Source organism: Haplochromis burtoni, unplaced genomic scaffold (genome assembly GCF_018398535.1).
Source record: "Haplochromis burtoni strain Fernald_Lab_line unplaced genomic scaffold, NCSU_Asbu1 Contig_12, whole genome shotgun sequence".
Classification (NCBI taxonomy): Eukaryota; Metazoa; Chordata; class Actinopteri; order Cichliformes; family Cichlidae; genus Haplochromis; species Haplochromis burtoni.
Window position 1 is genome coordinate 2,375,285 of NW_024582373.1, and position 24,689 is coordinate 2,399,973.

The 24,689-nt window shown below is 40.6% G+C and overlaps 1 protein-coding gene across 2 annotated transcripts; it reads right to left on the bottom strand.

Moving 5' to 3' along the window:
- Positions 1 to 1,371: 1,371 nt before the first annotated feature.
- On the bottom strand, positions 1,372 to 22,808 carry golga4 (golgin A4). Of its 2 annotated transcripts, XM_042215346.1 has the most exons (25): positions 22,574 to 22,808; positions 21,309 to 21,383; positions 19,783 to 19,884; positions 16,831 to 16,899; positions 16,390 to 16,716; positions 16,252 to 16,299; positions 16,070 to 16,126; positions 15,874 to 15,972; positions 15,104 to 15,254; positions 14,804 to 14,994; positions 13,365 to 13,448; positions 12,876 to 13,023; positions 12,609 to 12,787; positions 12,217 to 12,315; positions 11,956 to 12,111; positions 7,521 to 11,296; positions 7,297 to 7,418; positions 6,812 to 6,942; positions 6,452 to 6,538; positions 4,987 to 5,013; positions 4,791 to 4,859; positions 4,364 to 4,439; positions 2,573 to 2,670; positions 1,678 to 1,764; positions 1,372 to 1,588 (listed from the first exon to the last, which is right to left on the bottom strand). In XM_042215346.1, exons 1-25 carry the CDS (start codon positions 22,649 to 22,651, stop codon positions 1,574 to 1,576), a joined length of 6,351 nt encoding a protein of 2,116 aa, XP_042071280.1. In that variant the 5' UTR covers positions 22,652 to 22,808; the 3' UTR covers positions 1,372 to 1,573. The 2 variants fall into 2 exon arrangements, with proteins under 2 accessions (XP_042071280.1, XP_005915499.1); XM_005915437.3 differs by lacking the exon at positions 19,783 to 19,884.
- Positions 22,809 to 24,689: the final 1,881 nt, after the last annotated feature.

Below are 24,689 nucleotides of genomic sequence, written 5' to 3' on the forward strand. Positions count from 1 at the left end.
TGTTACTTATTGAGGATTCTTTATTAAAATCATTCAAACTCAAACCGAACTCAAAAGTCAAATAAAAGCAAAAGAAAACGCAAAGACTGAAGAATCATCTGGAAAAATCATTTTAACTTTTCTGCATTTCTTTCATTTATCAGTTTTATCTATACTAGTCTGGGAACTGCTGTTTTGCAGTGCATTACTTGTGCAACAGGCTTTTAGATACATATACTGATTAACAAATAGTATGTCCAATCAGCATATAAACTGATAAACTGACCTCTGTATCCAGCTGTTTGTTACAAGCTGGGTCTGTAAACTTGTTTTCTGCACTCTGCTCCTATTTTTATGTATTCACTGCTTTGCATGTTGAGAACTCTACACAACAAATCATGTGCAGTTTGCTGAAAGGCCAGTTGGAAAATCAGCTGATGTATTTGGAGATAATCTTCTGGGAATCATTAACTCTGACTTTAAACATACAGCATGTCATTTATGAGTTGCCAATTCCATTTGCAACATACATTTGGAGTTGGTGATATGCCATTTTTTAATTGAAGTTAAAAGTAAGCAATCTTTAAACACATTTCTAAAAGTGATTTAGGACATTTGCTCATGCCACATTTAATTTAATGTCTGTAAATGTATACATATAAGGAACAGGCAGATCCTTAAATGTGTCCATATACAGAATCAACAGCAAATTTCTTTCAGATTCTCATTACATGAAAGTGTCAGTGGTCTAATATACTTGTGTGTTGTCTTGACTTCTAATGTGGAGAAAAAGAATAAAGGTCAGGCAAAGTAGAGTGAGAGATCTGTAAACCCAGATTTGTTGTTTTCATTCAGTCTTTTTAACCAGGTGTTAACAGTCCTCAGTCAGACACTGGGAGTAATGCAAAGACAGGTAATTAGATAAGCTACAAAACAAAATTCTGTATTGTGATGAGGATAAAGGAGTGACAAAAGTTGTTCTGTAAATAGGATTTAATGTTACTCTGAAAAAGAAAACTGTATAGCAAGTCATATAGCGCCTTATAGTACAGTTTTTATTATCATAATACAATTTACAGTTTTGTTTCTGTCAGTGTCAAAATACAAAGCATAGAAAAGCTGTGTTAAAGAGGTCCAGGGGCCTGTATCTTAATGTGGTGCGAGTGCACAGTTAAAGGGTCGTTTACAGTTTTACAGAGGAAGTGATTCAGACAACAGCACAACACAGAGATCTACAAATCAACTGACCGTCGGCATCCATGTGATGATAATATAATTTATTGCACAAGCCAATCTTTATAAACACATTCTAAAATAAAAGGAAACCCATTTACTCTCATCTAAAACTTATAAATTAAACTTAACTTCAAAGAAAAACACGGTTTATGGGAAAAAAAAAAAAAAAAGGTGTTTCTGTCAAATTCTCTTATTCCCTCATACCTGTTGAGCATTCACACATAACGCACACACACGCTTTTCTCTTTCTCAAACACACACATGAATAAAATGACAAGAAATGCAAACAGATAATGGCAGTCTTCCCCCTTCAGCAGCAGTAGCAGCAGATCCAGAAGTACCCGAATCATTCAAACACTCATCGTAACCAAGGCTGTGGAAGAGACGGATATGAAATTAGTTCAAATCCTGATACACATTTGACCTCATTTAAACATCCCCAAGTTGTAAAAAGATTCTTACAATTGGTTTCGAGTCTTCTTTGTCCAAAACCTTTTGAGCTTGGTCAGGAGGAAACTTGAGCATGGAGGTAATCACTTTGGCCATTGTCTGTGGAAAAAAGGGGAATTTTTCTGACTGACACCCCGATCGTCATCTTTTTAAGTCAGTTTACTTTCAAGGCAGGAGTCATCTGTGGTGTTAGTATAATCTCTGTTTTTTCCCCCAGCTAACCTCTGCCTTTGACACCATCATCCAATCAAAATCAAGCTTGTTCTGAGACAACTGAAGCGCAAGAAAAGGCTCAACAAGAATGAAAATTATCTGCATAATCAACTCCAGGCCTATCTGCCAGGGAGCATGCATTTCCCTATAAACACAGAGGATAATCAGAAACAGGGCTCCTGGGCTGTGTAGGGAACCCAACTACTCAGCTAACACTAAACAAGGCCAGCATGCCTTTAAATGGCAAATCTGCGTCATGCAAGATGTATGAGCTCGCGGGCAGCCCGCCGGACATCCTCCGCACGGGGGAGGTCTGCCATGTTGTTATAAAGAGTGTTTGTTGAGGAGCTGGGAAACTCCCGCTGACTTTAGGACCATGTCAACAGCACTGATAATTAGGGAGATCGCTGTTAATTACATCCAACAAGACTGGACACAACATGAGTTTTATATAGCTTCCTAAATGAGTAGCAGATGGAGGTCACCAGCTTTAAAAATAAAAATTATCAGCAACTTTTTTTTTATATGGTGGTTTTGAATCATCTCATCTAATAGACCATCAAAGCAGCAGCTAATGTTTTCTCAGCCAACTAAGATGGAGACATAAAAATGAGAAAAAGATTAATTATAAAAACTATTGGTTTTTTTCTTCCTGTAGAATCTTTTTATAAAAAAAATAAAAACCAGAACATACTTTTGTTTCACGTCCCATCATGTATTCAAACAGCACCTTCCTCAGGTACTCCATCTCTGTGGGTTCTGAGAAGGCGTCGGAAATGTTGAGTCCAGGATCTGTAACAACAAGCAAAAACAACAAATCAAATATTTCACGATGACCACAACTGTCAAACTTCTCTTTCTTTAATGTCTTTCAAATCCCATTATTTCAACATCTGTAATGACCTCAAATGTATTAAATATGACTACACATCAGCTACTCTAGGTTGCCACTTTGCTTATATTTCCTTGGTTAAGGAGAAAAATCCAACCTCAATACAGTTACCACAAAAAAAACTAAAACACAGCTGTGAGAGCTGCATGTTAGTGTATGTAGGTCGTTTTTATGTCGTTTTAAAGTACAACAATCCTGGAAAATGCACACAACCCCCCCCCAACTAACAGCATCAGGTTTATGTTGGCAAGCAAATTCAAAACCACCTTTTGCACAGTTTAAATTATGCACTAAAGCTGAGTACAGGAAAGAATGGTGAGACTCAGCATGAGCACTTTAATATCACACAAGTTTTTAGGTCTGCACCCAAAGCTATAACACAATTATCCCACTAAAAGCTATGAATGGAAACGACTGAGTTACAACTTGGACAGGGCTGCTAACACTTTCATGACTGAAGAAAAGAGCTTTATTATGGAACAACATCCAGTCGCTTTGTGCCTATTGGAAATAATCACTCAAACATCCTCAAATGTGCCTGAATGTGCCCAGAAGGACTGTGCGATTAGAGTACAGGAAAAGGTGATAGAGCAGTGCAAACAAGTCTTTGATCTCTGGTGTGGAGTAATGGGTCACCAATAAATCCCATGCCCTTTGTCCCCCTGACCCTGTGTTGCCCCACCTAGGACAACTTTCACATCAACCACACAGGAAAGCAGATTTCAACAGCTTTCTGATCAATTTCCTACCTAAAAATACAACTCAAGGTGGTTTACGTAAGCTCAACTGAGTCATCAGCGGCTTTAAATATGAATATGAGCAATATATATGTACTGGATAAGAAAGGTTCGAGAAATCTGCGTGCTGCAGTGTCCTGCGTAGGAAACGTTTAGGCCACAATCTGCAAAATCCATTAAATCTAAGCATGGCTTCTTCACCGCCCCCCCGCTTATACAGCAGATTCTCTTTATTACAGCACCAGAGAAGGTCCGAGAGGACTCACTCAATCTCTCCAAATACTCTCACACAGATGAAACGCAGTTGGGTCGTGGTATACTTGGAGACTGCACTGACTTACGGTCAATCTCCAGAGGTTTCCCTCAGCCTAAACCACACGTATACATATACACCCTCAACCCGTAGTCTAGCTTTAATTATAACCCCAGCTCTTATCTTTACCAGCAAGCCTAAAAATCCTGCTTTGCTAGCTAAACCATAATCAAAAGCATAGCTAAAGCAGTCCGGCACACACTGCTGAGGACCTGCACCTCCTGCCTGATCTCTGAAGCAGTGTGTTAACTGTCAGATTAGGCAGTGTCAAAACACCAACTGAGATCTTAAAGAGCAGCTACACTTTTACGGTAACTTTCACATGTTGACACAAAATATAATCACATGGTCTGTCTTTAAAATCCTTTATTACACTAAAAAAGGTTAGGTGGCCCTTTTTCCGCCCCTACAGAGTCCACACAACATACGTTACGCTTTCCCATGAGACTGGGCTGTGCTCAAGCGTTACGCATGTCATCTCTGCTGTGAAAATCTATAAGGAAATTGGATCAAGAAGCAGAACTAAGTGATTCATGGTGTTACCTTTAAATGTGCTCCCGAGATGAGTTACAACAGTGTTTCGGTGGAAACATTTAATCTTGTCCTCGAGCGAGTGAATCTAGCGTGGAGAAACAAACAAGCATGTGCAGATTATTTAAAAACTCTTTAACCCAGTGGGTTAATTCTATGCATTAGAGTAATTGCTAAATAGGACATAAGCATTTTGGTGGCCATCCTCAGAGGAGGGCAGGATGCTTGTGAGAACGATGGTGTGTGTGAGAAAAGCTGTTGGAGGCGTTGTTGTGATTGTTTATGGGGTTAAAGCAAATGTAAACAGATGTGCTGTGTAATTAAGTTGATGCAGCAGGAGAGCAGTAGCTGCTCTTGCTGGAGGCCACAGAATCCTGGGAATACACTGCGATGGATTTGGTGTCCTCAGAAAGAGCCACCAAGGGGGTCCGATACTCACTCTTTCAACAAACTGCTGCTCTCTCAGTCGAGCCTCGCTCAGCAACGTTGTTTTTTCAGCGAGCTGAGCCTGAGATCGAGAGGGACAGGAATCAGAAAATATGAAATGTGAACGTTATATTTTTGTTAGTATTCATGTTAGTAAATTTAATTGTACGCTAGGAACAGTGAAACCAGCATATAATGAACAAGTATACCTTTAGTTCTTCTGGGGTCATCTGTTCCTAAAATGAAAAAACAAAACAACAAAAAAACAAGAGAGAAGAAGACACTGTGTGTTAGAACCGAACCTTAATTAAATCAACACTTCAACCTGATTTAAAAAAAAAAAGGATGTAAAAACTACAGTAATGACACATTTAGTGCCGCCCCAGTATCCATATTATCTCAGACCTCTGTGCCGAGAAGCTCCACCGTCTTCTAAAAGCACAGAATTTCATTTACCGACATCAACAAAACTCAAATGTGTATTTATCCACTGCTGAAAATAGTTCCCGAACAATTTAGAATTGTTTGAATAACATTTTCTAAAGCTAAAGCGCTGAGAAATTACATGTATATATAATACACTCATGGATGACCAGTTTCACAGACTGATGTCTCCACTAGAAATAAATGTGCTTGGAGTTAAGAGCCACAGACACAAGTCAGAAGGTTTTAAAAGATGGACTAACAGCATTGTTTAAACACACTGTAGTCTACACAGACTAAAGTGTACTTGTATTTAGTCTCCTCTCTCTGTGGAGGGACACACTGACCCACTGTGAGGCCCAAGAAAAGGCCTCCCTGAGCTGAACGCCATACAATCCACCCATAAAGTTATTACCTCACCTGGGAAAAATGCAGCAGAGAGAGCAGCATAATTCTTTGTCTTCGTGTGCATGCAGACATGTGCGCAAAAGGTAGAAGAATCACTGCAGGGGTCTCATGGCACCTCAACACCTGGCTAAAATGTCTCCCCGGAGTGCTTTCGTCTTATCTGGCGCCATTCCACTATGCACATGTTGCATGACAGTATCGCTGCAGAATAAATCTAATGTCTACAATCACCTCGCATGATATTAATTGAGAACAGGGACTGACGCTGGCCACTGCCTGACAATCTCCATTTTCTCCGGAGAACATTCCTGAGTGATTCAAACGAGCTTCGCAGCATCCGGCGTGCTTTGGAGAGAGGCCACACGACCGGAGCGAGAGACTGATCAGAGAAAACTATGTAGGAAAACTGTCCCCGAGCTCCTAGACGGATATCTTCAATTATGAAGCAACCCAAAGAAAAAGCTGAACGATAACTGCCTAGTCTGTCAACCTGGATGTGAACTTTGTAATAGGCCATTTGAAAATGTTTATACAGACACAAAAATGCATCTGGATTAGGCTCATTCAGAGCTAGAACTGCTTCCCTTAAACTCCAGCCTTTTCCCAGAAGGGAGCCGAAATGCTGTGATTTCATACAGCTAGAGTGAAGTGACATATGACTCCAACAGAATCACTACATAAATTTACTCCAAACCCCTCCCTCCATTTCAAAATGGACTACAACAGCTACAGGCATGAATTTCTACATCTGAATACAAGCAAAATCATCCAAAGCACAGCCAGTTGTGACAGCTATAACAGATGTTTGGCCAGTGAAGAACAGTGGGTCAGCATTATTTGTACCTCCAAAGTGTCCTGCGTTCTTGCTTGCAACTCCTCCAGTTGTTTCTGAACTTGCCACACTCTGTCTCCCATCTCCTCTTCTCGACTCTGAAAAAAACAAACAAATAAAAAGGAACAACGACTGAGTCATTTCCCATGTATCATCTCAGCATCACAACTCAAGTATGCTGCAAATCACTCAGTGAGGGCACTGCGCTGTTTCAGACCTCAGATCCTCTTTGGAATTTAATTATTCTTTAAAGGCAGCCAGAGAGATATCACATAAATCCAAACCGTAACAGTCGATGGGTGGTGTCTACAAAGGAGTGCACCCTATAGTATAACCCCATTAAAACAAATAGGATGAGTTTTTAATAGTACCTGTATAACCTGTTCATATTTCTGAACAGTTTTGTGCAAGTCATCCTCTTTCTGGGAAATCACCTTCCTCAGCTGGCTCGCTTCTTCACGATGGCTACTGATGAGCTCTTCTTCAACACTCTGAGCTTTTTCTGAATCAAGAAAAAAAAAGAAGAAGCCAAGTGCATAAAAACACAACTTATATGTTCACTTGCCTCTAATTTTGGACTGGATTTTAACATGAAGGAAACATTTCTTCCACAAGCAGTAATCCCCATTTGAGTCCAGAGTAAAAAGTACAGTGTCACAACACAGCCATCCCAAGAACGTGAGTCATATTTACTTTGATCTTCTAGTTTAAGCCAGTCGTTTGTTTAAAACATAATCAAAGTGCAGTACTGAAAGATTCTGACCACAGCAAAAGTGAACAATTTCGACTGCTCGTTTCCTTTGCTTGTAAATCTTGTTGGTTTAATTTGGTTGAGCATTATTCTCTTTTGCCTCACCGATGGCCTCCTTCACTGCTGTGTTGAGCTCCTTCTCTTTCAAAGACATCTGCGCGTTGAACTCCCTCATTATCTGCTTCATCGCAGAGTTGTGCTTCATTTCCAAATCTTCTAATTCCAGCCTATTAGAACAGAGAGCAAAGGAAATGTAATTAGCAACTATTAACAAAAAAATCTAATATTATACAGACAAGGGATTTTTCACGATCATTTTTAAGCCTTACTTTAGCTTTTTCTCATTCTCCTCCAACAGCTCCTTCTTCATGTATTCTAGGTCGTGTTCATGCTCCTTCCTCAGTGACCGCATATCTTTCTGCAGCCTGACGAAGTCCTTGTGGATTTTCTCCTTCTCGTTCTTCACCTGGCTCAGTTTGTTCTTCAGAGACTGTAATGAGTCCTCATCGTGCACCTCTTGAGCAGGAGCATGGTTTTCCAGCTCGTTTTCCATCACACTCTTGGTTTGCTGCATGCTGCTGCATTCCACCTTTACCTCAGTTTCTGATGGATTCTGGACCTCCCTAGCAGTCCCCTGATATTGCTCCAATTGGGCATCCTTCTCGCTAATTTCTGCTCTCAGGCGATTTATTTCTGCGAGAAGGTTTCCGTTCTGCTCCTCTGCTTCTTTTAGCTTTGCCTCGATTTCGTGTAATGTTGATTCAATGTCTTTGAGCTGCCCCTGTTGCACTGCGTCACTCTGAAGTGAGGTCAGCTTGTCTTCATACATGACTTTCAACTCCTCTAAAGACTTTTCTTTCTCAAGCCTCTCGTTCTGCAGAACTTGTTCAAGGTGTTTGGCCTGCTCTTCTTTAAGCTTGACGAGAGCATCCTCCAGCGATTTTGTTTTCTCTTCTAATGTTTCTGTGTGTTTTTGCACAGAAATTTCATTGTTCTTAAGTTCATCCAGGCTAGTCTGAAGAGTTGTAATCGTCTGCTCTTTTTCCTCAAGCTGTGACGTTAACTGTTTTGTAACCTGGCTGATTCTCTGCTCAGCTTTCTTTTTCAGCTCAGACATTTTCTGAGTGCTCTCAGACAAGCTCTCCTCAGTTTCCTTCTGACTCCCGTCCTTGCTCTTGATAATCTCGTTTTTCAACCTTTCAAATTCCTCCCTTTGACTTTCAAGCTTTTGTTTATACTGCTGGTTGCTTTCCTCGAGGGCCTGAAGTTTTTTGGCCATCTCTTGCTCTACATTACCTTTCTGGGTGCACTGCATCTGCAGCTGTTCAACCAACTCGCGCTTCTCATTCTCAATGATGCTGTGTTGCTGTTTGAGGTCAGAAGTGAGCTGTTCGCACTCTTTCGTCTTTAGGTCTAACTGCTCTTGAAGCTCACTAAGTCGACTGATGGAGCTCTCAAGCTCTACGGTAAGCCCACTGACTTTTTGCTCCTTCTCACTCAACAGTTGGTCCATCTCAGACTTGCTGACGGACTGATTGTCAATTGTTGCTGTCAGCCGCTGCAAAGCTTCATTCTTTTCGGCGATCTCTCGCTCCAGCTCTTCAAGCCGGGCCTGCAGAGATCCAGTAGTGTTGTCGCTCTGTGTGAATTTCATCTCTAACTCAGACAGACTGGTCCTGAGTGTATCCGCCTGCTCTAAAGCAGACTGCCTCTCCTGCTCCAGTCTCTCCATTTGAGCAGCGGCCTTTTGCCTCTCCTCTTCATACTGCTGCGTCAGCTGATTTATGGCTTCCTCCTTCTCTTTTATGTTACTTGCTAGCTGATTTTTTAAGTCACCGACGACGCTTTCCAAGCCACTGATATGCAGCTCATTTGCTTTCAAAGTTTCTGATATGACTCTGTTTGCTTCGCTGAGCTCCTCAATCTTCTGTACATGTTCACTAATGGACTGAGAATGAGTCTCTCCCTCATGTGTTAAGGCTTTGATGTGCTCCATATGAGCATTTACCTGAGCAGTCATCTGTTCTAATGAAATGCATAGATTTTTATTCTCCTCGGTGTGCTGGCGAACACTCTCCTCTAAAGTGCAAATTTGATCTGCTTTAGTAAGGATAATGTTTTTAAGATGTCCCACCTTTTTCTGACCAGAGAGCAGTTTATCTTCCAGCTCTTTCAACCTACTCTCCACGTTTTGCTGAAGTTCATTAGATCCACACTCAACTTTCAACTGAACCTCCTTACAGTAATGGTTCATTTGGTTGCTCATCTTAATCATTTGCTGCTGTAACTCTGCTTCCTTGGCATTCAGTTGGATGGAAGTTTCCTCAAATTTACTCTGCAAGTCTGCACTTTCCTTAAATCTGGCACCTTCCAGCGCTTCAAGCTGTTTTTCCGCTTCATTCAACTTATCTGACCAAGCTTTCAGCTTCTCTCTGCTCTCTTCCTCTGTCTCGTTCAGCTTGTCTTGGAGGGCGTTTCTCTCACCGAGCGCCTGGTTAAGGTTCCTTTCCACTGACTCTATTTGTTCTTTTAGCAACGCTTCACTCTTTGCCAAACTTTCAAGTTTAAGTGCTGCTTCATTAAGCTCTTCTTGCAGCTTCTGCACAGTGGTTTCTCGGATCGCCAGGTCCTCCTTTAAACCCCTTATTTCACCCATTACTTGCTCAGTCTCCGCTCTGCTTCTGCTAAGCTGCTGAGACACTTCTTCCAGCTCCTGGATTTTCTCCTGCAGTATGACTGAATGTTTCTCCATTAATTCTTCCTCCTGCTGTCCTAACCGCTCCTGCCAACGGCGCTCCAGGTCTTCAATATCATGCTTATGAGTGGCATGTAGTTTCTCCACTTCCTCCTTATGGTTATCCTGCAGCTCTGACACTGCATTGCTGAGGCCTTGGGAACTTTTCTGGGCCATCTCTACGATTTTCTCCTGAACTTGTTGTTCTTTCTGCTGAAGCTCCTCTTCCTTCTTTGCAAGCTCCTTCTTCATGTTTTCTTCATTCTGCTGAAGCTTTTTCTTATATTTCTCTTGCATTTCTTTTGCCTTCTGTTTGAATTTTTCCATTTTGGTTTCCTGTGATTTCAGTTTACCTTCCATATCAGTTATAGTGTTTTTCAGCTTTGCTTCATTGGCAGCTTTTTCGTCATCCAGCTGTTTCTTGAGGCGTGTTTGTTCTTCCAGCTTAGTGTTCAGTTCTGATGTAAATGAATTCTCTTTCTCCAAGAGCGCCTTCCTGCTCTCTTCTAACTGATGCTCAGTGTCTTGAAGGGATTTCTCTTTTTGTTGGCATTCATTCTTTGCAGCTTCCAACTGATGCTCCACATCTGTCAGTTCTTTCTTGCACTTATCAAGATCTTCTGTTATCTTATTTAACTGTGCATTAGATTCCTTTAAACTCTCAATTTCAAGCTGGGATTCTGATAAAGTTTGCTGCAGCGCTTCCAATTCTTTAATCTTGCTTTCTAGGTCTTGTGCAGTGGAATGTGATTCCTCCTGTAGCGTTTTTTCTTTAAGCACGTATTGTTCGATTTCCTTCTCTTTTTCATTCAGAACAATTTTCAATGCATTAAGTTCCTCCTTCAGAGTTTTCTCTATTCCGCCAAGCGACTGATCATGCTCACGTTTGACATTTTCAAGCTCTTCGCTGTGCTTTGACACCTGATCTTGAAACCTCGTCTCGTGTTCCTGTAGCGCTAAACTATGAGCATCTTCAGCAGCCGACAGCTTCTCCTCCAAAAGCTGTTTACCTTTCAGCACCTCTGAAAGCTCAGCAGAGAGCGCCTCTAACTCTGCCTGCTTTGCATCCAGCTTCTCTAGAGTTTTCCGATTCATCTCTTCGACATGTGCTTGGAACTGCAGCTCCTTGTCTTTCAGAAGGGTTTCCATTTCGGCCCTGTGTGTTTCCTTGAGCTCCTCAAGGGCAGCATTATGCTGCTGGGTTAGGGTGCCCTTGTGCTTTTCCAGCTGCTCGTGGTGCTTTTCCTCTAATGCAGAGATTTGCTCTTTGTGTTCATTCTTCAGTTCCTCCAGCTGACTGGAAAGTTCATGGGAGAGACCCGCTTCTTCTTGTGAGATCTTGTTCACAGAGCTCTCCAGTTCCAATATCCGCTGCAATCACATACATGGAGGTGGTTAGATTCTTCCGCTAAGCTGCTACAGTTAATCATTCACAGAACTGACACAGCTATAAAAACACATTGACGGTTATTAAGATATTTTTTTAACAATAAAGCTGTGACACAGTTCAATTACCACCAACTCTGTAAAAGCTTCAAGTACGTAAGGATTTAATGCTTGACAGCATTACATATTAAATGTAGACTGTGAAAATATTTACACACTGAAAATTGCTCACTTTCAAGTTCAAGGTTCTTTATTTGTCACATGCATAGTTATACAACTATAACACACAGTGAAATGTAGCCTGACATGCTCCTCGACATGTGCAAAAATGGGGGGGGGGGGGGTAGAGGAGGAACATTATATATATATATAATATATATATAGTACTTCTGTGCGTGTGTGGCGTGTTACTGCAGAACCAAATAAACACAAGCATACTCAAGTTATTTTGCCAATTAATTAAATAAAACTAAGTCCTGAACCTCAAAGCAATCGGTCAGTGATTAGCAGATTCAATATGAAAGAACAAGTTACATCCACAAAGATGCAATAAACAGGTAAAACCGAAGCTCTGCAGTGTGCCAGCTGTTGCTTTTCTCAATATTAAAAATAAACCAAAAAACCAAATAAACAAACAAACTCACAGTCCTTGCAGCTTCGAGCTCCAGCTGGATCTCCTTAACCTTATTATCAGCTTCTGTCCTTAAAGCCGTCTTCTGTAACTCTGCGTCCTCCAGAGCCAGAGCGGCCTGCTGTTCCCGTTCCTTAGCCAGCTGTGCAAACTCCTCTTTGCACTGCTCCTAAACAGCATTTAAAAAAAAATACAAATATTAAAGTTATATTTTTCTTATTTGATACAGTGGTTTTTTTGCTAAACTGAATAAGGGAAAACATTTTGCACCAACCACAGCTTTGTTGATTTTCTCTTTCATCTCTTCTTCTTTAACTGCCAAAGCTTCACTGTGGAGCTTTTCCATGTTGGCCACAGTTTCCTCTGATGATTTCTAATATTGGTTAAAAAAAAAGAAAAAAAAAGAATGGTAAATATAAATACAGATGATCATAGCTCGTGAAACAAAGTGATATTACTGCTCTCCATGACAGCAGTGGAACATTTTATACACACTAAATTCTTTTTAATGTAAATGCTTACAATACTGAGTCAATGTTGGTACTTCTGTGGCTACAATATATCATTTTCAAAGAAGCCAACACTTTGGATAAAGCTAGAAATATGACTGCAGCAAATTACTTATTCGATCAATAAACAAATATTCAGGAGAAGTCCTTTCCTGACCTTCATGATGGTGACAACCTCCTGTTTGACTCGTGTGAGTTCCTGCTGCAGACTCTTCCTCTCTTCCTCACTGGCCCGTTCGATTTCTTTCACTTGCTCTTCCAGCTGAACCTGCAGCTGTTTTCGAGCCTCCTCTGCCCTCTGAGCTACACCCAGTGCTCGTTCAAGTTCCTCAAAAGCTATTGGAGGGGGGAAAAAAAAAAATCACAAACATATCTAGAAAAAACTGAACTTTTCTGTACATTACCTGACATGGACAGCACGTACCCGATTTCTCAGCCTTTTCTTTCTGTTCCTGTACTTCTTCTTTCTGGGCTATAGCTTGCTGGAGCCTGGACCGCAGCTGTGCAATCTCCTCTTCTTTCATTTCCAGTGTCTCGTGCATCTGCCGTTTGGTCTCAGCAATGACCATTCCCTGAAAAACAAAAAACCAGTACCCCATGAAAGAAAAATCATCCCTTTACCTGTATACCCTGAGCACAGGAATCAACACTAAAGCTTATGTTGATCTGCTCTCCATGAACGAGGGCTGTAAAACTCAGCCCTGTGCTATTAATTGTGTTACGGCTTTAAGCGCTTTCAGCATTCCTCGCAGAACTGCTATCCATCCTGCAGTGCTGGGGTCAAAGTTTAAGCTAAACAATATGAGTCTGAAGCTACTCAACAGCAGAGTAAAAACACACACACGGCCACACACATACACATGTAACTGAAACGGAAGAACCTTCAATCCAGATCTCAAAGCTCCTCACTAACCTTGTCCTGCTCCAGCTGTTCAATGAGATTCTTGGCATCACGCAGCTGAGTGATCAGCTTAGTCTTCTCTGTTGTGTGTAGTTCCTTTAAAGACAAAACAATCGACAGAATTAAAAATAAAAAAAGTCACACGTGTCCTAATGGCATGAATGCCACTTCACAATGCACCGCTTCCTACATCCTGTATACGTGTTTGCTCTGATAACTTCCCAATCAGATGCTTTCTGTACCACCCAGGATGCCTCACCCACAAGCCAAACAACCAGTGTGTATACATGGCCAACTAAACCAACAAGTCAACCCAAATTACAGCTCACTCTTGCAACCGTGGCATGTAGTAGACATGTCTCTGTGGCACCGCACTTTAACAAGCAGCTACTAAACAGGAAATGTTGGGCTATGTTTCTCTGTTGTTTGACACAAGTGTGCCAACGGCATGAGTATGTATGCAGCACTGTGATTAACAGAATGTTTTTATAATGTCAAAACGTATCATATGAATAAACAAAGAGACAAAGAAAGACCAAATAGCATACAATACTCAAGGACGGCAACACACAGTTAAAACATGAATTCAAAAATAGTTGAAGTTAGGGTCTGGAAAAGTAGACAGATGTTCTGCTTTATGGGATATTTGTCTGAAGCAAAGGAGAAGGACAGCCCAGCAGTTCCAGGATCCCTTCATGCTGTTTTAGGAGGGCTAAACGCCTGTTAACCTCTGCTTTCCCTGACAAAGGACAGGCCTCCATTCCCAAACAAGCTGCGGATTTATACAAAAAAAACAACAACAACCCCCCCCCCAAAAAAAAAAAAATATTATGGCAATAAATGAAAGCAAGTCAATCAAGTGACGGCACATACAAGCTGTCTATTATTTCAATGGCTTTGTTACAACAACCACTTGTTATCATGGGCTGCAAAACATCAGAGCGACTAAGGACAAGCTACACGAGCTGATCATACCACTGCAGCAAAATGTTTTGAAATCAATGAAAACAATGGCTCAGTCATGTCACGCTGACATGACATGAACCCTCACTCTGGAGCTCAGCCAGAGAATTTGGATGTTCGGACTCTGAGAACCACAGCGATCTGCTGTGTCACGAGATAATGGAGTCACATACTCAGCGGACCATAAAGACTCTGGCAGACAGTTTGTGGCACAGTATTAATTCCTCTAAACACACTGCTCAGTCCTTACCGTCCATCCCCACTTTAATCAAACCTCTTTATAATTATAGTTTACTACTTGGTTTATAGCAAGTGCTCATCTCTGGGAAATCAGTTTGAAATATCTGGGCACTTTAACTTATTGTTGCTGTAATTCTGTGTATATTTAATCCAAAATGTATAGTTTTGTTTGACTGAAAGCGTCCTAATATTACAGTATAACTACACTCCAACTCTTCTATCATTTCTGAAAAACACAGGGTAACCACCTTCATCTTCTCCAACTCATGCAGTCGCTCCTGCAGCTGCTCCTGCAGAGTTTCATTCTCACTGCTAAGCTGGGCGCTTCGCTCCTTGTGTGTACGCATGACTTCCTTGCACTTCTGCAGCAAGTTTTCTTGCCTCTTCACTCTCTTCTGCAGAGCCTCCATGAGTTTAGTTGGATCACTGTTGCCCTCTCCTGTCCAGAAATTAAAATTCACTGCTTAGAAAAAAAAAAATTTGCTCACACAGTGTGACTCCTTACTAGAGGCAACTAAATAACCATATATTTTAATAAATACACTTACCCTCAATGACTTCAGGCTCTACTTCGTTCTCCTTCAAAGGACTCTGTGTGGGAAAAGCAGAGACTTCAGCAGCTTCAGACTGAGGAACCTCTCCTTCAGGGGGCAGCGAGCTATCGGGGCCCACTTGGAGCCGTTTCTTCAACAGAGCAACCTTAGAGGAACAAAGATCAATAAATGAATCACAGTCCCTTTGGCAACTTGAGATAGATCTGTTATTGTTCCCTGCAATCGAACTCATATAGTTATACAGATTCATTACTCCTGCTATGGAGGTTTTCTCCATTTGGCTGTTTGTTATCAGGACGACTAAAATTGTATGGACAAATCTGCATGATGTAGATATGCAGTCTCAAACAACTCTTGATTTTTACATGACTGTTTGTGCATTACATGGTTCTTTCAGCTTTTTGATTGCAGGTAACCTACTAATTTTCAAGGCAAGTGAAGCATTCCTGTTTGGTCTGAGAAACTTTTAAATACAAAACCTCTGCACTTCATTTGTCTCTGATTTTAAATAACGTCACATTTATTCAAAACTCAAGAACCATTTATACCAGAACATCACTGCACTGATTATCATGCTTAAACTGAAAGGATTAATGTGAAATTATCATTAAAGCAGGTTTTAAAGTACATTTTTTTAAAAGTTACATTTAAACTGGGTTTGGGTGTTTTGTTTTGTACGGTGTTTAAAATAAGCCATACTTATAAAGTTGTAATCCTAAAGAGCAGAAAAGCTTTGGCTAATTTTCCCACCACCATCCACACACCTGTGTCTGTAGCACAGTGATCATCTGGTCTTTCTCCTCCAGCGCAGCATCAAACTCATCTTGCAGGTGTTTCTTGGCCTGTTGGTCCATCTGAAGCTCCTATACAGTAGATTATTCATTCATTTGTGCAGTTTATATTAATAAAAAAATGATTTTAATCTAAAGACACAAAAACATCCATAGCATATAGCCGTACCTCTCGTAGTTCCCCTATCCTGCGCAGTGCTTTATCTTGACTCTGACTGAGGATGGCCTGGGGAGAACAAAAATGTACGTTGGATCAGTTCAGATGTTATTCTCTTTTTCCAAAAAAAATCAGATGGGAAAAATACTGACAAAAAAAAAAAAGAAAGAAAAAAAAAAGGATGTAAAATGTACCTGCGTTTTCTCTTTTTCTCGCTGTACGGTACGGTACGCAGTAACCAGCTGCATGACAAAGATGTAAAGATGAGCAGGAGTTATATTCATGTACAGACTTTACACTTTACTCTTCAAGCATCCTGTCTGTTTTCTCACCTCCGAATACTTCCCCCTGTACTTCCCCAGGCTCCTCTCTACTCTAAGCATTCGGTGTAACAACTGCTCTTTGGACAGAGACTCTACACTTCCTGGTGGCTCCTCGGCCTCGCTCTCAATGTCCGAGGGTGGATCATATGCCGGGGCACTGGGGGACTCGTTTTCTCCCAAAGGAGTCAGGGATTCGCGTGATGAAGTTCGGACCAGGTTGTCTTTAGATGGAGAGCGAAACAGATTTTCCGCCCGACTGGCTCCGCTACGAATCAATGACTCCATTGAGGGCACTTTCAGCTGTAGTTTCTGGGTAAATGACTGTGGCTCCTCTTTCTGTTACAAACCAAAACAAAAAACATAAAGATCTCAAACTCATTAATGAATGTGCAAAAACACTGAAATAATCACATTGAAAAGATTAAAGAGGAGGCTTGGTAATACTCTTACATGAGGAGAAGTACTTCCATCCCCATTGATGCTGCCTCTGGGAGACCTCAATGCACCTTTAGAGGCACTCTAAAGACCAAAAAATAAAGATGAGATTATGAGGAAAAGGGCAGCTGTATCAGCAACTTGTCCTGGGCCAGTTAGTCATCCACACCCAACGTGGCTCTCCCTGATTACTCTGGAGGGAGCAATATTAGTATTGCTGGGAGCAATGCAGGGGCAATGGGTACCCTCATGCAACTTGGAAAAAACAGAGGGGTTAAATACACAAAAGAAGGCATCTCTACTGTAGAATAAACAAAAAGGGGTTAAGACAAAACTACAAACAGCCATGAGGTCAGAACAAATAGTTAAAAGTAGGAGAGCTGCGTTTGAATTAAAGATGCTTGGCAGTGCTGTGTGCAGCTGCATTACAGGAGGACAACGTCACAACTGATGTGAGGGAACATTTAGCAGCTTAGTTGGTTTAGTTGATTTGTTAGAAGCAGCATCAAAGTGAGCAACTCTTCTCCTCCCTTGTCCAGCTCCAAGCTACTCCTTCCTGTGGATTACTTGTTTCCGCTTCATTTTCACAGGTAGTCATGTGAACGCTTGCTTTCAACCAAGCCTGTCAAGAGCTTCGTGATTATGATCAACTACCACTAGACGTTTTTTTTAAGTGGATCTATTTAGTACATGTGTGTGAAGAACAAGAAGAATTTGGGTATAAAGCAAAGAGTCAGCAAAAGTAGTGGAAAAAAAAATGTCAGCATGTGAACAAACACAGCAGGCCTCAATCTTTTAAGAAATGTGACCTTCGCTAAAGTTTTACTGTCAAGACTTCAATGACATGCAAGGTGTCTGAGTGATTAGCAATAAAAAGAAACTTGTTTGTTTGTAAGACAACTCCATTAGCGCCTTTATATTTCATCCTGTGTCCCTGTGCTCTTATTTCTCTGTTATTTCCCATCATCCCCAGATGGCCGCTCCTCGCCAAGACAGGTTTTGCTGGAGGTTAAAATAGAGTATTTATAGCATTACCTTTCACTATTTCACTATTATGCCCTTCATGCCTTCATGCCCTTCATGCCTTCCTATTTTCAGTCATATTAAAAAAAAAATGGACAATGACTCATGGTACACCAAATGTAAACCTACCAAACCAGGGCACTTGAGTGCCTCTATTTCAGGACCACAAGATCAAACAAAATTCTCACAGGGACAAATCAGAAACCAAATTTAAAACAGATCACAGACCACAAAACGTGACTGAGAAGAGTTACTATCACCAACTCCCCAAAGTACCATTGAAAATATAAAGAAAAATTACGACAGAAGCCTCCAGTCAACAGACAAACATTGCTAGCAGAACAAGTCAAAAAACAAAACAAAAACAAAAACAAAAAACAAATATAAAAAAATAAATAAATCTATGAAATGATTTCATGAGTAAATGTAAATATAATGAGATCCCAAAATCAAGACTATGTCACATCGCTAACATGTGAAAATGACTGTGATGGACATTTGTATCTGTGGCTTTAGCACATCAACACTCCTACAACCCTATACCAGGAATCTAATGATCCCTTCATGCAAATATCAAAGCAAAGGTTACATAAAAGAACGATGAAAAGGTCAAAGAGTAACTGCATCTTAATCAGTGTCATTAACCATACACATAATGATAAGGCAGCAGAATTTAAGGCTTCCCCTCTTTCCAAACTACAGATCATAAGCAGCATCTAGCAAGAGGTGAATCAGACAGATCAACCAAATAAATCATTATGAGACGGTCAAGACATTGTTAATAAATTCTAAATATTCATGGGTCCACTTAAACACAGTCAAACCGCTGACTGATACCATCTCAGTTCAGTCTCTTGAGGTTCGTATTTTATTGCAGTTGAATTCATCAAACAGTTGCTTTCATTTGCATATTTTTCGTTTTGTTCTCCGATAACTGGCACAATAACACTACAAGTTGACTGGCAGTCATTCTGAAGCAGCTGTGCTGAAGTAATAAAGTCCTTGTTTTATAATCACTACATTATCTCACAATATCCACACAAATCCTGGTTAATGACAGCAGCTGGGGTGCGTACTGGGCTATGTTGGCATTTAAAATGAGCAAGCAGAGTTAAGAGACAATTAAACAATGTCTCTCAATTTTACTGACATGACCCTCATACTGAGCTCCATTTACCTGCTACAAACCTAGTTACAAAGCAGACTTATGCAGTCTAGAAATTATTTTGAAGAGCTGTGTGTACAAATGTATGTATCTGAATACGGACGACCCATACGTTCTTACAATTGGTGCTTAGTATCTACTGACAATGTCAAAAAAAAAAATAGACCTTAACTTTAATAACAGTAATTAATAAGCAGTTACAAGCAATACCAACTTTCATTTGTCACATCAAATATATCTTAAATAAAGAAATCGCTATTTGGATGTGTTTGTTTACTTAGAGAGTTAGACAAAATTTTCAATTTTAATTTGTTAAAAACTTGTCCCATAAAGAAAAATCTCAACTCTCCAAATACACAGACTTTAGGGGAGACGGGACAAAGGCGATCAGGCAACATAACAGGATTTAAGGGTCTACAAGGGTCTCTAGGGCAAGCAGCAAAGATCACCTAAAGACAAATGAGCACTGTTCATTTCTTTGACAGATCACAAACTGAAAGAAGGGACAACAAACAAACATGGGGCAGAACGCACAGAAGCTTCTATCCTACAGTGTAAACCACAACCTAGTAGATGCAAAATTAACCTACATATGAGATGCCTTCTTGCTACTAAATCCAAAGCAAACAGGAGACGGAGAGCAGGGAACAAGCTGTCCCTACTTGGGCAACAGTCCTCTACCGATTCCCCAAAGGCATGGAAGACGGGAGGAAGGAACGGGGCAAGAGGAGGAGGAGAAGAAGAAAGATGAAAGAGGCAGGAAGTGAGGACAAACTCACCACACTGGCTACCTGGGCCGTTTGGGGTCGTTTTGAATGGTCCAGAGCAAAGATAGTATACTCAGAGAGAAAAGCGGGCTCTGCTATCATCCCGGCCAGCACCTGACCCCCATCAGTGCAGTAACGGGACGAAAGGTGGGGAAAGGAGAGGAACACAGAGAGCAATGAGAAAAACAACAGCATGAGTGTGAAAAGGCCCTGAAGGAAGTGGCTGACCAGCCTGATGAGAGGAGGCTGGCGGAGAGAGAGAGAAAGACTGAGATGAATAAAAAAGAGAAAGCAGACAGTGAAACAGAGGGAGAGATACTACATAAGCTGGGAAAAAAAGAAAAAAAAAAATCAGAAAAACTGAAAAGCACTCAATCAACAGTAATGTTATGAGTAACAGTTTCACATCTCCTCATGTAATCTTCACAATTTTAACCAAGGGCTAAATCTGCCTTCAGTCATGAAACAAATGCTTTCAGAGATGTCAAAGTGTTAATGATTCGTGAGGTGAAGAAAAGATGCTGTGATGCTACACGAAGCTTCTACGCTGAGGCTGCCGAGCCACATAACAGCAACACATGTGTGCTTCCAAAGGCACAAGTGGGGAGAGCAGTGCATAGAAACCTGACCAAAAGGGACGGTGCCACTACTCCAGTGAGCGTTCTGCAGTGTTGAAATGAAGGAAAAAGTGATTAAGATATATTTTTATCTGAAAAACAACAAAGACTGTAAACATCCATATCTAATCTCAACAGATGTAATAACAACATGTTGCATCATCAGTTGTAGAGTCACTGCCATTAAACCTATGCTTATCTACCTCTTTCTAATAGAGCATAGTCCTGCATTGAATTGACTTGTCAGTATCTATTGAGGCAAAATATGGCAACTAGTCACAGGAGACACAAAAAACACTGAGGAGGATACATCAATTATTCATAGACATGCTGAAACACTGTCTGCTCTACACCATTAAAACGCCCTTTCCATTGTCTCTAAAGAAGGAGCTGCTCATTTGGTGGAACAGGGTCTTTTAAAAATGTAACAATAATAATGATAATAACAATAATAATAAGTGACTTCAGACACTTAAAATACCATACGAATGGAATCCAAGTGCTGACTGCTCTGCAACATTAATGACCACAGTGTAAGCCTGGCTCATATGTTCCCATCTGGTGTTGGCTATTGTATGCACTGCAACATGTTTATGAGTCCAGGGTTCAATATGTCTAGATTGTTGGATTACTTTAAATAATTGGATCAAAGAAGTTTGCTAGTGACAACCAGAAGATTCTGAAAACCAACAGCACTAAGTGTTCACTTTCAATTGACACAGCAATCAAAAAGAAACTTGTATGTTATAAAGCAGACATTATGCATAAACAAAGCATACAAAGCACATTTTTAAAGCCTAAGAGAAACAATCATTAGAATGTAAGCTGGGGAGGGACTTGGAAACCTCTGCAGGCTGTGGTCTGAACACAAGTATACATACATAAATAAAGATATGAATCACAGGCTGACACCATGCTCACCTCTCTGTCACTGGGAGAAGGTGTGCCATCACTAAATGGGGGAGTTTGGCTGTTACGTCGGTCTCCACTGCTGATCTGTAAAATAAATAAGTAATAAGGAAAAAGAAGTAATAATAATAGTAATAAATTAATTGAAAAAACATAGTCATAACAAAAATATTGATTTTGTTGCCTGGCAGTAAATCAAACTTTAATACAGATGCTTGCTGGGTGTAAGTTCTCTTGTTACTGGATTTCACCTTTTGTATGCCTTCACCTTTGAGCCAAACTCAGTCTAAGATTGTGGTTTTACAGAAAGTCAGTGGGAATCATAAACTGCACACAAGCTCTGAATAACAAATGTAAATTTGTTCCTCAAAAACAGCCAATCTGCATAAGAACCAAGCCAATTCTAACAAGGTAATTTATCTATCCATCTTCCAAAGGGTTGCTGGATCTGCATATTGTATGCCAGATGCAGCCCTCTCATTTATCTGGATAGGGAACAAGCCCTAGCTTGTGAGCCCCGGAGTCTGGGTTTGGATCTCCTCCCAGAACTGAACTGGGGATCTTTTGCATGTAAGGCAAACAGAGAAATGCAGCGAAAATATCTACATTAACGTGGAACTGAACTATGATGGACCTCCAAACTATGACACATACCTTCAGTCCTTCACATATATTTAGGAGAGCTTAAAGAAACTTGCAGTTTCATATTTCAAAGAACAATTCGCATTTTTTAACAGAAGAGGAAAGCAAGGGATCTGATGAGGTTTCTAGCGCTTTTCCAATGACAAACTTCCAACTCGAAATCTGTGTGCTACTTCTGTATTGTTTTTAATAGAGGCGCCTGGGAGTAGTAGGATTTGCAAGGGTCAAATATAGCTTCCAGCTGACATCCACTGGCAGCTAATGCAAGAAGCATTAACTCAGACACGCCCATGTTGTCACTGGAGAGTATAAAAATGCGGGCTGGCATTTTGGCTACAAACAAATTGATGATTAGCTGTATGAAGTGAGACTTTTCTTCTACTCGGACAACGGGATTTACCAGTTCCAGCTGTTCCAACCGCTGACAGCTAAGTTAAGCTGCTAACTTAAGGACTTAGCACGGTGCTAATGTTTGCAAGACAGTAAAGGGACGAACTGACAATTCAAGTTAGCTTATTAAGCTGTCAGCTTGAGTTATCTCAATGAGAAATAACTAGACAACCACTTCCAAACCGTGAAGTCTTTGCAACAGACGTTAACTTAGCTAGTTAGCTCCGAGCACCACAACAACTAACCTGGGCCTGCTGAGGTGACTGTGCATTCCTCTGCGGAGACTGCTCCTCGTTTAGCTTCTGCTTGAGTTTTTTAAACATCTTGTCACGCCGATATAAACTGGTGACCAAGTGTCGACTTTCCGGCGGAGAGGTTTTTTGTTTTTATTCAGCCTATCATCCAGTACTCAGGGGCAGACTTCCTTGTTCGCTTCTAATTTTCTGCAGGTAGGCCTATCTGCGCATGTGCGGCCAACGTGGAGGAAATCTGAAACGTCAGACTTAAAGGGCCAGTCTGGGCTCAGTTAGCTACAGCGCCCCCTTAGATAGCAGCGTGCTTGGGATATATTACAGCCTAAGACAGTTGAAATGAGAAGACAGTTTAACACATGTGGTATACAGAAGCACATACAAAACAACAACAACAAAAACACAACACAAGGAATCCTCACAAAGAGGGATAAAAACAAACAAACAAATAAGGCGGTATTTTAAAAATTACATTCCAAGATAGATGCACTAAACTCAGTCCTGCAATGTCAAATGCAATGTCAAAAAGGAACAATAACTTTAAGTCTAATAAGTATTTTATAGTACTCATATATTTACTAACTCATTCTTAAAAACAGAAAATAAAATTCAGAAACACCAAATTTGCATTTGTGGATGTGGTATTTTGCATCACTTCCTTAAAACACTGAATGAAAAATATACATGAATGAATTTAAAGATCTTTGTATGAGGAAAACAGATGGGAAACATCTTTATCTGAATTTCTTTTTTTAATGATAGACTGGGGATTTGTCCAGGGTGTACCCTGCCTCTCACTCTATAACAGCAGGGATAGGCAACAGCCACCCCACAACCAAGCGCAAAAGAAAGGATGGATGGACGAAATATTAACAAATGTAGAAAGTGAAATCTATTTTCCTAAGTCTCTTCTTGAGCTCCATGTTAAATCTAGATTTTAATTTAAAATCCTTCTCCTCACATGCATGGTCCTTGGTTTAAAGATCTCATAGACCTCATTGCATGTCCTACTCTTCACTCCAAGTTTGCAGGTTTAGTTGTGGGTCCTGAAATTTCCAATGGGAGACAGAGTCTTCTGCTATCAGGCTCCTCTTCTGCGAAAGGAGCTCCCAGTTTGGGTTCAGGGCAGAGACACGCTGGCTATTTTTAAGATTACTATCTAAAAAGCTGTAACCTGTCAAAAGGTGCAGATAAATACAAAATCACAGTTTGGACTCAAGAGGGCACTCTTTAAGCATGTTTTACTGTAATTTTCCTTCAGGCCAATTGAAAACACAACTAACAAGACTTACATAAGATTTCGTCCTGTATGTTCTATCAGGTTTTCCGGCTGGTAGTATTTTGTCTCTGCTAGGAAAAGTTTAATTACTTTCCCTTTAATCTTTGGCAGCATACCTAAAAGTGAATGTCACAGCGGGGGAAAGCTGGAGCGTTACACACTGTTGCCAACGTAGCTGCTTCTTGTGTTGTAATTAATGTCTTTGTGCTGCAGCAGCTGAAGCAGAGCCAGTTTTACCAGTGCAGTGCTGCTGAACCGAGCACAGAGGTCCGTACAATTGCCAGAGGATGACCTCTAACACAGCGGTTCTTTTGTTGGTGTGGCAGTGGCACTGAGCTGAAATGAGTTTTCTGTAGCAGTCTTTTCAAAATTTAATGCCTTCAATAACACAGACAAACATGACACCCTCAAAATGCTACCAGTGTTTTAAATTTATAAAATTTAAAGTATTTTATATAAACCCATTCTAAGATCACCATGATTTACAACTAATAGCCTGCAGGTTAGCATCTGTCTTCCCAGTTGGAACAAGGCACACGAGAGGCATACAGTGAGCAACACAAACAGATGAACAACAGCTCAAATTTATTATTTATATGATTCTCTGATTAGGTCACTCTTCTTCTGGGGTTGATGTTAATCTTAAAACTATGCATATCTAAAAAAGACACTGTATGTTTGCTCTTAATCTGAGTCATAATGTCTTGGGTAATGTAAACTGTAACAGACACTGAACCTGCTAGAAAAAAGTCTCACCATAGGCGTGAGTCATGGTTTAAATGTGTGGCGTTTTCCGTCTGTAGGGAACCGGCCTTGTGCAAATACCTGAAG